General features: G+C 45.8%; 1 protein-coding gene across 1 annotated transcript in view; it reads right to left on the bottom strand.

Moving 5' to 3' along the window:
* The window catches only part of kif19 (kinesin family member 19), a gene marked incomplete at its 5' end in the record, with an annotated part of 44,695 nt that overhangs the window by 15,246 nt on the left and 15,198 nt on the right, over positions 1–14,251 (bottom strand). Inside the window, 2 exons of the mRNA XM_083636177.1 lie at positions 401–488; positions 602–712. Coding sequence (XP_083492303.1) covers positions 401–488; positions 602–712 — 199 coding nt within the window. The remainder of the gene's footprint in view (positions 1–400; positions 489–601; positions 713–14,251) is intronic.

Genomic DNA, 14,251 nt, shown 5'->3' with positions numbered 1-14,251 from the left:
ATAATGTATGCTAATAGATAAAAGAGTGAGGATAATACAGTACATGCTTTGAATTCCTTGGTTTTAGCTATGCAGTGTTCTAAGCAGACCGGATGGCATGTAACAGATGATAGAACACTCATCCATAAGAGACTTGAGACTTGACTTGGGCTTGTGACCAAAGACTTGAGACTTGACTTGGACTTGAGCTCAAAGACTTGAGACTTGACTTAGACTTGCAAAAAATGACTTGTGAGCATCTCTGGCACACACACACACACACACACACACACACACACACACACACACACACACACACGCACACACACACACACACACGCACATGCACACACACACACACACACACACACACACACGCACACACACACACACACACACACACACACAAACACACACACACCTGTGGGTCCGTAGGCAAACACTGTGGCATTGTAGCCTGATATGAGGCCCTCAATTAGGCCTTTGGTTGTACCTTGGTACACCTCCTCCTGCACACAGGGAAGAAAAACCACATCAGAACAGAACATAGACGTCACACCATGTAGTTTTTGTATTATTCCGTCTTCTATTTCGTAGTTTTTGACCGTTTCTTCCGACTAACCTGATTGGCTGAGTAGTCGAACGCCACGTCAAACATGTAGGTCTTCTCCCTGGAGCGGTTGGCACGCAGGATGTCGTCTGGGTCCTCCATGGGGTCCATCAGAACCACCATCTAGAGAAGAAGAGAGTGGGATAGATGAAGAGAGAGGAGGACAGAGAGACAGATTGGAGGGCGAAAGAAAGAGGTATTTTTTCTGATTTCCCCCTCCCATTTTCTCCCATTTTCTCCCCAATTGTACTTGGCCAATTTCCCCCTGCTGCCCTGGTCGCTGCTCCACCCTCTGCCGATCTGGGGAGAGCCATAGACTATAGCACCATGCTTCCTCCGACACATGCGCAGTTGCCAGCCGCTTCTTTTCACCTGACAAGCTTCACCGGCCGGACGTAGCACGTGTGAGGATCACACTATTCCCACCAGTTCCCTTCCACCCCGAACAGGCTCCCGGACCGAGGCGCTAGTGCAGCGACCAGGACACATACCCTTAATCCGGCTTCCCACCTGCAGACACAGCCTGTACTGTATGGACGCCCCACCAAGTCGGAGGTAAAACGGGCCTTGCGGCCCTCGTGTTGGTTGGTAGGGAATCTACCGCTACACTACCCGGACGCCCAGAAAGAGGTCTTTTTTAACCACCCAATCAGTACTGATCACTGATGCGAAAACGGACTGAATGGACGCGTCACTGGAAGCTGTCCCCTCTTATCTCGGAGAGGCAGCACTTGTGACAAGAACAGGTCCTGTACAGAAGAAGGACACGCTCAATAAATAAAAGCCAAGTATGTATGGATGCACATGCAAATGGTAAGCCACTCAAGCCATCTGCCACGCTCTGAATCCTGCCTATACAACATAATGACCCAGCAGACAGCCTCCGTGTCAAGGTTATTCATAGCATCTGGGAGGGATCGGCTGGTGAAGTGCATTTAAACGAGGCATGGGGATGGAGCTGTTTAATGTGATTGCTAAGAATGTGTGTGGGTGGGTGGGTGTGTGTGTGTGTGTGTGTGTGTGTGTGTGTGTGTGTGTGTGTGTGTCTGTGTGTCTGTGTGCGCGTGTGTGTGTGGACAAATGCAGAGTGCATGGGACTGATGGGTCTCATTGTTCCAGATCTGTCCCTTCACAAAGCCCGACAACGCAGCCCCATCATTACCCGTCGGCCATCGGTGACTAACAACTCTCCAAAGGGCCATTTCAGAGCCAAACGTTATGCTACGTCAGAGCACGATAACGCTATGCTATGTCAGAGCACGATAACGCTATGCTACGTCAGAGCACGATAACGCTATGCTACGTCACAGCACGATAACGCTATGCTACGTCAGAGCACGATAACGCTATGCTACGTCACAGCACGATAACGCTATGCTACGTCAGAGCACGATAACGCTATGCTACGTCACAGCACGATAACACTATGCTACGTCAGAGCACGATAACGCTATGCTACGTCACAGCACGATAACACTATGCTACATCAGAGCATGATAACGCTATGCTATGTCACAGCACGATAACACTATGCTACATCAGAGCATGATAACGATATGCTAGGTCACGGCACGATAACGCTATGCTACGTCACGGCACGATAACGTAATGCTAAGTCATTGCACAATAACTCTGCTACGTCACGGCACAAAAACGCTATGCTACGTCATGGCACGATAACGCCATGCTACGCCACGACACGATAACGCTATGCTACGTCACGGCACGCTAACGCTATGCTATGTCACGGCACAATGTCGGGAAAAATAATAACTAATATTGTTGACATTGACAAATAATTGGCACGACATGTCATTGGCAGGTGAGGGAAAATGATTCACCTCAAAAAGTGGCGGGAATGTTGAGTGATATAATTAGTAACAGAAATCAAAACAAGTGAGTCTAGGCAACTCTTGAGAGCACTTCAAGGTCCATGCACTGTTGGTAAGGGCAGGTCAAGGTCTGTGCACTGTTGGTAAGGGCAGGTCAAGGTCCGTGCACTGTTGGTAAGGGCAGGTCAAGGTCTGTGCACTGTTGGTAAGGGCAGGTCAAGGTCTGTGCACTGTTGGTCAGGGCAGGTCAAGGTCTGTGCACTGTTGGTAAGGGCAGGTCAAGGCCTGTGCACTGTTGGTCAGGGCAGGTCAAGGTCCGTGCACTGTTGGTCAGGGCAGGTCAAGGTCCGTGCACTGTTGGTAAGGGCAGGTCAAGGCCTGTGCACTGTTGGTCAGGGCAGGTCAAGGTCCGTGCACTGTTGGTCAGGGCAGGTCAAGGTCTGTGCACTGTTGGTAAGGGCAGGTCAAGGTCCGTGCACTGTTGGTAAGGGCAGGTCAAGGCCTGTGCACTGTTGGTCAGGGCAGGTCAAGGTCCGTGCACTGTTGGTAAGGGCAGGTCAAGGCCTGTGCACTGTTGGTAAGGGCAGGTCAAGGCCTGTGCACTGTTGGTAAGGGCAGGTCAAGGCCTGTGCACTGTTGGTAAGGGCAGGTCAAGGCCTGTGCACTGTTGGTAAGGGCAGGTCAAGGCCTGTGCACTGTTGGTAAGGGCAAGTCAAGGTCTGTGCACTGTTGGTAAGGGCAGGTCAAGGCCTGTGCACTGTTGGTAAGGGCAGGTCAAGGTCCGTGCACTGTTGGTAAGGGCAGGTCAAGGCCTGTGCACTGTTGGCCAGGGCAGGTCAAGGCCTGTGCACTGTTGGTAAGGGCAGGTCAAGGTCCGTGCACTGTTGGTAAGGGCAGGTCAAGGCCTGTGCACTGTTGGCCAGGGCAGGTCAAGGCCTGTGCACTGTTGGTAAGGGCAGGTCAAGGTCCGTGCACTGTTGGTAAGGGCAGGTCAAGGCCTGTGCACTGTTGGCCAGGGCAGGTCAAGGCCTGTGCACTGTTGGTAAGGGCAGGTCAAGGTCCGTGCACTGTTGGTAAGGGCAGGTCAAGGTCCGTGCACTGTTGGTAAGGGCAGGTCAAGGCCTGTGCACTGTTGGTAAGGGCAGGTCAAGGTCCGTGCACTGTTGGTCAGGGCAGGTCAAGGCCTGTGCACTGTTGGTAAGGGCAGGTCAAGGCCTGTGCACTGTTGGTAAGGGCAGGTCAAGGCCTGTGCACTGTTGGTCAGGGCAGGTCAAGGCCTGTGCACTGTTGGTAAGGGCAGGTCAAGGCCTGTGCACTGTTGGTAAGGGCAGGTCAAGGTCCGTGCACTGTTGGTAAGGGCAGGTCAAGGCCTGTGCACTGTTGGTCAGGGCAGGTCAAGGCCTGTGCACTGTTGGTAAGGGCAGGTCAAGGCCTGTGCACTGTTGGTAAGGGCAGGTCAAGGTCCGTGCACTGTTGGTAAGGGCAGGTCAAGGCCTGTGCACTGTTGGTCAGGGCAAAACTGTTCCTGTGTCCTCTAAGGCCGGCAGAGTGACCGCTTGTTTGATGACCCCCCCCCACCAACCACTGAGCCACTCACTTTGAAGCCTCTCAATTGAAATTCAAGAGGAAAGATCTGACTTTAAAAAAACTACCAATTACAGATTGTGGGGGATGAAGCTACACTCTTCCTGCTTGCCCTTGTTTAGTCTTTTATGGGGCTCAGGATTATCTTTTCATCGCCCTTTTTTCTCCACAGAACAATGAATTCTTTCCCACGCCACGAACGGCACGCACGGAGAAGAAGAGGCACCATTGTGTCCGAGAGACGGGGACAGCAGGCGAGGACAAGAGGCTTGGACGAGACTACAGCTGTTGACACTGACCAGCTACTCTCTCTCATCCTTCCTCCCCCTCCTCCTCCTCCTCTGTTGAACTTCCTCTTACCCCTCTAACTTGTCTCTGCACACTGTCCAGCTGCGATGACGTGCGAGTTCTGATCGCGTTTCACAGGAAAGGAAAGATATCGTGAACAAGAGAGTACCTCTCTCCGTATCCAAGGTCAAAGACACTTCAGTTGCCCGGAGCGTCGGACGGTCCGGCGCACTTCAGAAAGTTCTGAGGCATCGTTCAATTCAGTTGTGTTTAGCCCGTTATCACATGAGCATGTCTCAAAGGGCTTTACATAGCATCATCACAATATACTACATCCTATATCTACTAGGGCTGTTGAAACGAATTTTGATATTCGAATATTATTCGAATTTAATAATTATGAACGAAATTCGATTATTATTATTTTTTAAAAACGAATATTTAATTTTTTAATTTTTTTTTTTTTTTTTTTTTTTTTTTTTTTTTTTTTTTTTAGAACACTAGAACAGTGACAAGTTCTGACAACATACTTGAAGAAAAGAGTGTTAACTGAAGTTGACTGTTGAAGCTGCTATACTGATGTAAAGCTACCTGTAGCTCTTAAAATGTATGTTCATTCATTGTTAACTGAAGTTGACTGTTGAAGCTGCTATACTGAATGTAAACATGTAGCTCTTAAGTGCAATACGTGACTGATTTTTTTTTGTTTATGGCTCATTGTTGTTTTGGCAAAGTTTACTTATTTGTTTATTGATAAGGAGCTCAAACAAAGGCTGTGTCTTTTTTTATTATCAATTATTTTATCCAAAACCCCTTTTTTTTTTTTTTTTTTTTTTTTTCCAATTAAAAATTAATTAAAATATTCGAATATAATTCGAATATTAAAATGTATAAAGCACTGAAATTCGAATTTGATTATAGAGGGAGATTGACAGCCCTAATATCTACACAGAACATAGGTTACATACATCATATACATTTGACTAGATTGTGATTCTACATGAACACAGCATGTCTTTAGATTGTGGGAGGAAACCGGAGCACCCGGAGGAAACCCACACAAACACGGGGAGAACATGCAAACTCCACACAGAAAGGACCGGGGTGGAGATTCGAACCCACAACCTTCTTGCTGTGAGGCGACAGTGCTAACCACTGTTCGCTCAATCAAAAAAGGGCAAAGCCACCGGCACCGACAGACAGATGGGCTGAAAGACCAAGAAGGCCGTCATGCTGCGGGAGGCCAGGAGAGGCAGCACCGTGCCTGTATGCATGGCATGTGTGCGTGTGCTTAGGCGTTCCTCGAGAAAGATGATAAGCATGAAACAACACTCTTACATAATTGCATGTACAGTGGGTATCTCTTTAGGACATGCATGTGTGTGTGTGTGTGTGTGTGTGTGTGTGTGTGTGTGTGTGTGTGTGTGTGTGTGTGTGTGTGTGTGTGTGTGTGTGTGTGTGTGTGTGTGTGTTTTTGTCTATGTGCGTGCACTCGGGAGAACCATTAAGGTGGAATGGTGTTGATAACATAACACCTCTGGTGCCATCTGTCATCTGTGTTCCTTAAGTTACAGAGCTTACTACGGCCCCACCCGTGAACACCCACACAGCAGCTGCTGGCTCATTCTCTTAAGTCTCCTGATAAGACTGGGAGTAAGGTGCATGGCACTCTCTATGGCAACAGAAGACATGGACGCCTGGGCCCGCACCTGGCTGCTTTGTGTGGCAGATATAAATGGATGCTAGCAAGGTAATAGAAGTAGTCAGCCTATAGGTTTAGGTTACCTCCCTGAGTTTTAGGGAGCTTTGCCAACACAGGTGCTTTTCATAGAGGGCAATCCTCTCAGTTCAATTAAGGAGCTTCTGAAAGACAAAAGAGGGTGAGTTGAAGACTGGGTCACTAGCTGCTTAGCTTTGAGGTCTACTGTGCAGGTTTAGGGCAGTCCCATGGATACAGAAGGCTCCCGAATAGGGGTGTCACGATTCTCCAAATCCACAATTTGATTAGAATATGGGCTCGTAAACTAGCAGCTACGCTGTGTCCTCATTGATTTCCACTTCTTTTTTCAGACACGTTCAAGTAGGCGGGGGTGGAGAGAAAAAGATAGTGGGAGAATCACGATTCCGCTTGTGATTTCGATGATCGAAATTGAACGCTCATTTCGATGGATTTTCGATTTAGGATTGAAATCGAGACACGCCCACTCCCAAAAATATTCTCTCTCTCTCTCTCTCTTGCATGCACAGTACATGTAAACAGTAAACACATAGCAGCAACAACAAGCAGCATCTATATCCTGTCAGCTGCACCCAGCAAGTCAGGGCAAGCAGGGTGGGCAGAGGCATGATTGACCACAAGAGCAGCGACCCGCACACTCCCGTGTGCGTGTGCGTGTTTGTGTGTGTTTATGTGTTTCACAGATGAGTGCATGTGTGGTCCACCGTCTTTTTAACGCTGAAATCATTCATCCATGGGAAATTCTCTTGATCTATCTTGATGCTCTAAAGATGACACAAGGTAGCAAAAACGCCGATCTGACACTTTTTCTAAATATGTGATACAGGTCACATGATATTGCAGAATGTCATGTCATGCGCTACCAGCGGAAAAAGGTGAGTAAGCACCTACAGTAAGTCATAAAGCACACACTAACTAATACAAGCTATGATTTATTTACACAGGGATAGCATGCAGCCATAAGAACAATCTGTTAAACACAGTGATGGACCAATGTCGTTGCCTCAGAAAATCTGACCGGTGCATCTCTAGTTTTTTGACGTCCCATCATGGATTCAGCAACAACAGCCTCAAGAGGGAGGAAGATGGATCAAACATAATCATCTCTGTGGGGTTGGGAGGCGGCGGACAGCTGCACAGCAACCATTCCACAAACACAATTGACACAACACAGCAAACACATGGAACCTGATAAGATACATGCAAATGTCAGACTGGTTTTGGTATCCTACCAAATCAAATTTGGTATCCTGAATGACAGGGGGGATAAAACATTTAGTTTCCAATGACAGGAGGGGGGGGAATTAGTTTCCATTTCAAGAAATTTCGCAAGTTGAAATTCACAAAATTTCTACTTTAATCTCAACATTTCAACTTTATTCTTGAAATGAAAGAAGAAAAAACGTCCTCCTGTCATTGGAAACTAAATGTTTTTTTCCTCCTGTCATTTTTTCCCATCATGCATGGCCCTAATACTCCATCGTAGGACGTAGGTATCGCTGTTAATGAATACAGTTGACAAAGTAGTGGGCAAACTGTGCAACTATAACAGATAATGAACTATCAGGAAATGAACTGTGACTAAATATAAAGACTTGGTGTAGAAGACATGGCTATCTATCTGTCTTTTTGCTGTCTGTGTTTGTCTAGCTCTCTACTGTTCTACTGCCGCCTGTTATGTGGCAGAAACATTGTAGAATGACACTGAGCATCCATTTGGGCTACAGTATTAGCCTGACGCCTGCACATTTTCAACATTGTAGCATACCTTCCTAACTACTGTATCTACCAGGGGGGGCCTTGTAAGTAAGTATTATCATTTATGTTCATGTTATGCTTCTATTTGTGTGTGTTTCTAAATTCTTTCCTTTTGTCTTTTTGAATATTATTTCTATAACTTTTATTGTCCTTCTTACTGCCTGCCCTGTAGCCCCTGTATTTGTCTATGAAGGAGGAAGTCAGTAACAGGCTGGTGGGCTTAGACTCAGTGAGTGAGCCAGCTCGTTCACCCTGAGCCTTCACAGATCAGGCAGGATGAGAATATTAGTAGGCAAAGGAGTGTCTCAACCATGGTCAAATTCAATAACACATTATGGAATGATGACGTCAAGGTCCGATTTTCCACTGGACAATGGATTGGCTTCTGCTGCTGTCTAGTGGCACCGAGTGCCTCGCTGTCATCCACTGCTGACTAATTCATGGCTCCAAGTGAAAGAGACATCAACTTTGACACCAGTGGGCCATGGCGGGCCTGACGGGTCCATGGCGGGCCTGACGGGTCCAAGCAGCGCATGAGGGGAAATGAAAAGCAATTTCCTGCTCCACAGCCTCGGTAAAAGGCTGCCATTTGTAGCCGTTTTAATCATGCTGTCTCACATCACAATGCGTGTCACACGCTAGAGGCAATTGTCATTTGGACGCGGGGCTCAACTCAATTCAAGCCGACCTGGGGGCTGACAAAACAAATGGCCAGAGCGTGAATTTACACACTGTGGCTATGAAAAAGGGGGCTATTAAAATATTAATATGTCACAAGGATCAGCCAAAGTCAAAACAACAGCTTGCTTATGCAGCGACATGAAACCAATTAGTTGGATGGCGCTATCTAAATGCTAGACTAAAGCAGTGGGGTGGAGCACCCTTGCCCAGCACCTTTCTTGTCTGATAGGTTTTCTAATCAGCAGCACTCTGGTCATGAAAGCAGCCCTGCAGGCTTGACTTGGTTGGCCATCTTGCTGATTATAGCACTGCTAGCTCGCACCACGGATCCATAATTGAGAGCCTGGATGTGCTGCGGTTTCACCTGCCCGCCTTGGCTGGCGCTGCCCGGCTGGCTCCCTGACTCGCTCCAACTATCGTGTGCCAAAAGGCAAATGCTGCCAAGCTGGGCAACAAAAGTCAGCCGCCGTGTAGACATCAACCCCTTTTTATGGACACTGGTCTCATCTAGGGATGTTCATCAATTATCGAAAATCGATAATCGATCGTTAAGGATTGGAATCGATCCTGTGGCATTTGGATCGATTTTTTAATTATAAAAAAAAAAAAAAAAAAAAAAATTTTTTTTTTTTTTTTTGGACTAGGTTTGGGTGGAATTCGTTCCTCCTCGCCCCACTCCATTGCACAGCCGACTAACGTGAGGTGGAGCTTCATATAGTCTCTAGTTTTCTGGCTGGGCACGGGCCTTTGTGCCAACAAAACTGTTTTAAACATGAGAAATTCACACCGGCATGCGCCGGGGACAGCAGTGTTGGAGAGGAGACACATTGAAATAAAGAGTTCATTGAGGAGAACACGTTGTCTTTCGTATTTTCTGCCATAGGCATTCATTTTGTTAAAAAAAAAAAAAAAAAAAAAAAAAAAAATTGAAAATATTGAAAATTTTCTAAGTATTAATAAAATCGATAATCGATAATTGATCGTTAATTCTCACCGATTATCGATTTTGGAAAATTTTCAAAATGAACATCCCTAGTCTCATCACACAAAATGATGGTGTGGAACAGTTAGGGATCACTGATGAAATGACAAAAGAGCACTGGGAAATCTCAATCATATGAAAAGGCTAAAAAGCCCTGACCAGACGTACAGTAACAATAAGCCCTGTTTTTGTATGAACAAATGGGGGGAACGCCTGGTTAACTATAGGTTGAATAAGAAATGTGAGGAAGAATAAAAATGTGCTGAAGAAGACTGAAGGTAAACTGCATCCTCTCCCTTCACATTTGAAAACAGAAATGCACATGCCCACCAATTAGATGGAATTGTTAAACTTTGTGCAAATTCTCTCCAGTCTCACCCCCTGGTTCTCTCCAGTCTCACCCTCTGGTTCTCTCCAGTCTCACCCCCTGGTTCTCTCCAGTCTCACCCCCTGGTTCTCTCCAGTCTCACCCCCTGGTTATCTCCAGTCTCACCCTCTGGTTATCTCCAGTCTCACCCTCTGGTTATCTCCAGTCTCACCCCCTGGTTCTCTGCAGTCTCACACCCTGATTCTCTCTAGTCTCACCCCCTGGTTCTCTCCAGTCTCACCCCCTGGTTCTCTCCAGTCTCACCCCCTGGTTCTCTGCAGTCTCACACCCTGATTCTCTCTAGTCTCACCCACCTGATTCTCTCCAGGCTCACCCCCTGGTTATCTCCAGTCTCACCCCCTGATTCTCTCCAGTCTCTCACCCCCTGATTCTCTCCAGTCTCTCACCCCTGATTGTCTCCAGTCTCTCACCCCCTGGTTCTCTCCAGTCTCTCACCCCCTGATTCTCTCCAGTCTCTCACCCCCTGGTTCTCTCCAGTCTCACCCCGATTCTCTCCAGTCTCCTGATTCTCTCCAGTCTCACCCCCTGGTTATCTCCAGTCTCCTGATTCTCTCCAGTCTCTCACCCCCTGGTTCTCTCCAGTCTCACCCCGATTCTCTCCAGTCTCCTGATTCTCTCCAGTCTCACCCCCTGGTTATCTCCAGTCTCCTGATTCTCTCCAGTCTCACCCCAATTCTCTCCAGTCTCACCCCCTGGTTCTCTCCAGTCTCACCCCCTGGTTCTCTCCAGTCTCACCCCCTGGTTCTCTCCAGTCTCCTGATTCTCTCCAGTCTCACCCCCTGGTTCTCTCCAGTCTCACCCCCTGATTCTCTCCAGTCTCACCCCCTGGTTCTCTCCAGTCTCACCCCCTGGTTCTCTCCAGTCTCACCTCCTGATTCTCTCCAGTCTCACCCCCTGGTTCTCTCCAGTCTCACCCCCTGGTTCTCTCCAGTCTCACCCCCTGGTTCTCTCCAGTCTCACCCCCTGGTTCTCTCCAGTCTCACCCCCTGATTCTCTCCAGTCTCACCCCCTGGTTCTCTCCAGTCTCACCCCCTGGTTCTCTCCAGTCTCACCCCCTGATTCTCTCCAGTCTCACCCCCTGGTTCTCTCCAGTCTCACCCCCTGGGAATGTGTGGTGGATGAGCACCTCACTGGTATAGAACATGATGACGGTTAATGACTGACCGCCAAGGGATAACGGCATGACACAGCCGGTCATTAATTCACAGTTATTCGATGGTTAGAGAGAGTCTGGGAGAAAGGGGATGACAGACACATGATAAATAGATAAGTACTGTACATATGAAGAAATTAACACACTGTGGAGGGAGGACAGACAGAACTATTAGACAACTATAGAGGAAATAGGGCATGCGGGTAGTGCAGTAGATTCCCTGCCTACCTACACGGAGGTCGCAGGTTCGAGCCCCGTGTTACCTCTGACTTGGTTGGGCGTCCATACAGGCACAATTGGCTGTGTCTGCAGGTGGGAAGCCGGATTAAGGGTATGTGTCTGCCTCCTCTGGTCAGTCTGTTTGGGGGGAGGGAAACTGGGGGGAATAGCATGATCCTGCCATGCGCTACGTCGTGCCGGTGAAACGCTTCACTATCAGGTGAAAAGGACCAGCAGGTGACTGCACAATCACATGTATCAGAGGAAGCATGTGTGAGTCTACAACTCTCCCCAGATCGGCAGAGGGGGTGGAGTAATGATCAGGACAGCATGGGGAATTGGCCAAGTACATTTGGGGAGAAAGTGTGAGAAAAATCTGAAAAAACATATGCATATATATATACTGTATATATACACTGTATATATATTTCTAGGGTGAAGACTCTGGAGGGCTGATGATGTCACAATGTCTATGACATCATTAGTGGGTATGACAATCGGCTCTCCAATTATAGTAGTCGAGAAATAGTTATGGCATCCCTGATGATGTCACTATTTGTGATTTATGACATCACAGATGATGCCACAATGCATGAGGAGAGAGATTTATGACAACAACACTGATGATGTCACAATGGAAGTTGAGCAATTGCGTGCCATGGGCCCTCCAAATATAGTAGTAGAGAAGTCACAATGCATGGACGAAGGAAATGTCCATTCATAATAAAAGGGGGCAGAGGGTCTGAATGAGAGCGATAGGGCCAAAGCAGTCAAACCTTCTCTATGCATCCTGTCATGTTTTATGGCTCAGGTTTATGTCTTGGCTGTATTGCTTAGGTTTGTAAGGTCAGAAGGTTAAGTGCTTGTTTTTGTACAGACCTGACCTTGTATGTATCAGAGAGATAAAGCTGTTGCATTTGTGCGTTTGTATGTGTTTGTGTGTTTGTGTGTGTCTGCGCGCGTGTGTGTGTGTCTGTGTGCGTGTGTGTGTCTGCGCGCGTGTGTGTGTCTGTGTGCGTGTGTGTGTCTGTGTGCGTGCGGCGCGCACTAGTCATGCCTAAAGTGCCTGACTTCCGTCACAGACACCGCCCATCCACCCATTTAGTCCATTTTAACTAAGAAGATTCTGCATATCAACATATTTAAAATATTTCAGCCCTACATCGCTGCAAAAGGGTCTACATCTTGTCATTTATCGAGCATGGAATATTACAATTTTGTTTTTAAAAGAAATGAAAAAGTCAACAGATAAAGAAAGAAAAAAATCTGGGTTAATAACTTAATATATATCTTTCCAATGCAAATCAACCTGTTTCAAGAACTTTGTTGAGTCAAGTCGGTGACATTATCTTGATGCTGGTGGAGTTTCACTTGATACTTGATACCAAGAAAATTCTCAAAACAAGTGAAACTTGGGGGGAAAGGTGGCATTTTCTCCCACCAGTGGCTGATTTTTTCACTTTCTTAATGGATTTTTGGGTAACACTTTACAATAACGTACACAAATCCTATAGTAGTTACTGATAAACTAACCATTAACTAATCGCCAGTTAATCATTCGCTAATGAAAAATTTGGCATTAGTTTATCACTAGTTAATCATAGTTAATGAGTAGGTAGTCATTAGTTAATGATTAGTATCTAATTTCCTGAGTAGAGTAGTTAATCAGTACCTAATGATTACTAAATTTCAGCTCGTGAATAGAGTAGTTAATCATTACTTAATGATTCCAAAATGTCAGTGCGTGAATGTATTAGTTAATCATTAGTTAATCTTTTTGTGTACCCTATTGTAAAGTGGTGCATCATACTCAGTAGTTTATGAATACTGAATCATTACCTGTCCATTTGTTACTCTTTTCGCACCCTAATATAAAGTGAAAGATATCCTTATCAAATAAACACTCCCTCCAGGTGAGATTTGAACCCTGAACCCCAAGATTGTTAAATTGTAAGTCTGGTTCTCTACCATCTGAGCTAACCAGCCTGTTGCTTGTTAGAGCCATACTATCGAATGTAGAGCCTGAGACCAAGTATTATAGTTTAAAGGTATATTCCACCCAAATACTACTTTCTGTCCAAGTACTTACAAGTAGCCTACTTAGACATAAGTAGTATTTGGCTGAAACATACCTAAGTACTTGGACATGAAGTAGTATTTGGATGGAATATACCTTTAAAACTATAAGTATTTGGAGAGAAGGTAGTATTTGGGTGGAATATATCTTAAAAACTATAAGTACTTGAACAGAAAGTAGTATGTGGATAGGACATAATACTTAGTCTCTGACTCTACAGACCTATAGTATGGCTCTACCAAGTAACAGGCTGGTTAGCTCAGATGGTAGAGAACCAGACTTACAATTTAACAATCTTGGGGTTCAGAGTTCGAATCTCACCTGGAGGGAGTGTTTATTTGATAAGGATATCTTTCACTTTATATTAGGGTGCGAAAAGAGTAACTAATGGACAGGTAATGATTCAGTATTCATAAACTACTGAGTATGATGCACCACTTTACAATAGGGTACACAAAAAGATTAACTAATGATTAACTAATGATTAACTAATACATTCACGCACTGACATTTTGGAATCATTAAGTAATGATTAACTACTCTATTCACGAGCTGAAATTTAGTAATCATTAGGTACTGATTAACTACTCTACTCAGGAAATTAGATACTAATCATTAACTAATGACTACCTACTCATTAACTATGATTAACTAGTGATAAACTAATGCCAAATTTTTCATTAGCGAATGATTAACTGGCGATTAGTTAATGGTTAGTTTATCAGTAACTACTATAGGATTTGTGTACGTTATTGTAAAGTGTTACCGATTTTTGGACTAAAAATAAATGACACATTAAGTTGGATATTTTTGTTGCGAAAACCTAGTACCACCCACACACACACACACACACACACACACACACACACACACACACACACAGACACACTCATCTCTTTGACGTAGATGAACACCTCCCATTCATCTACTGAGTAGGTGACATATAGATTCTAGCATGAAAC

Source organism: Poromitra crassiceps (assembly GCF_964638095.1).
Source record: "Poromitra crassiceps genome assembly, chromosome: 4".
Classification (NCBI taxonomy): Eukaryota; Metazoa; Chordata; class Actinopteri; order Beryciformes; family Melamphaidae; genus Poromitra; species Poromitra crassiceps.
This window is presented reverse-complemented; position numbering and strand designations above follow the sequence as displayed.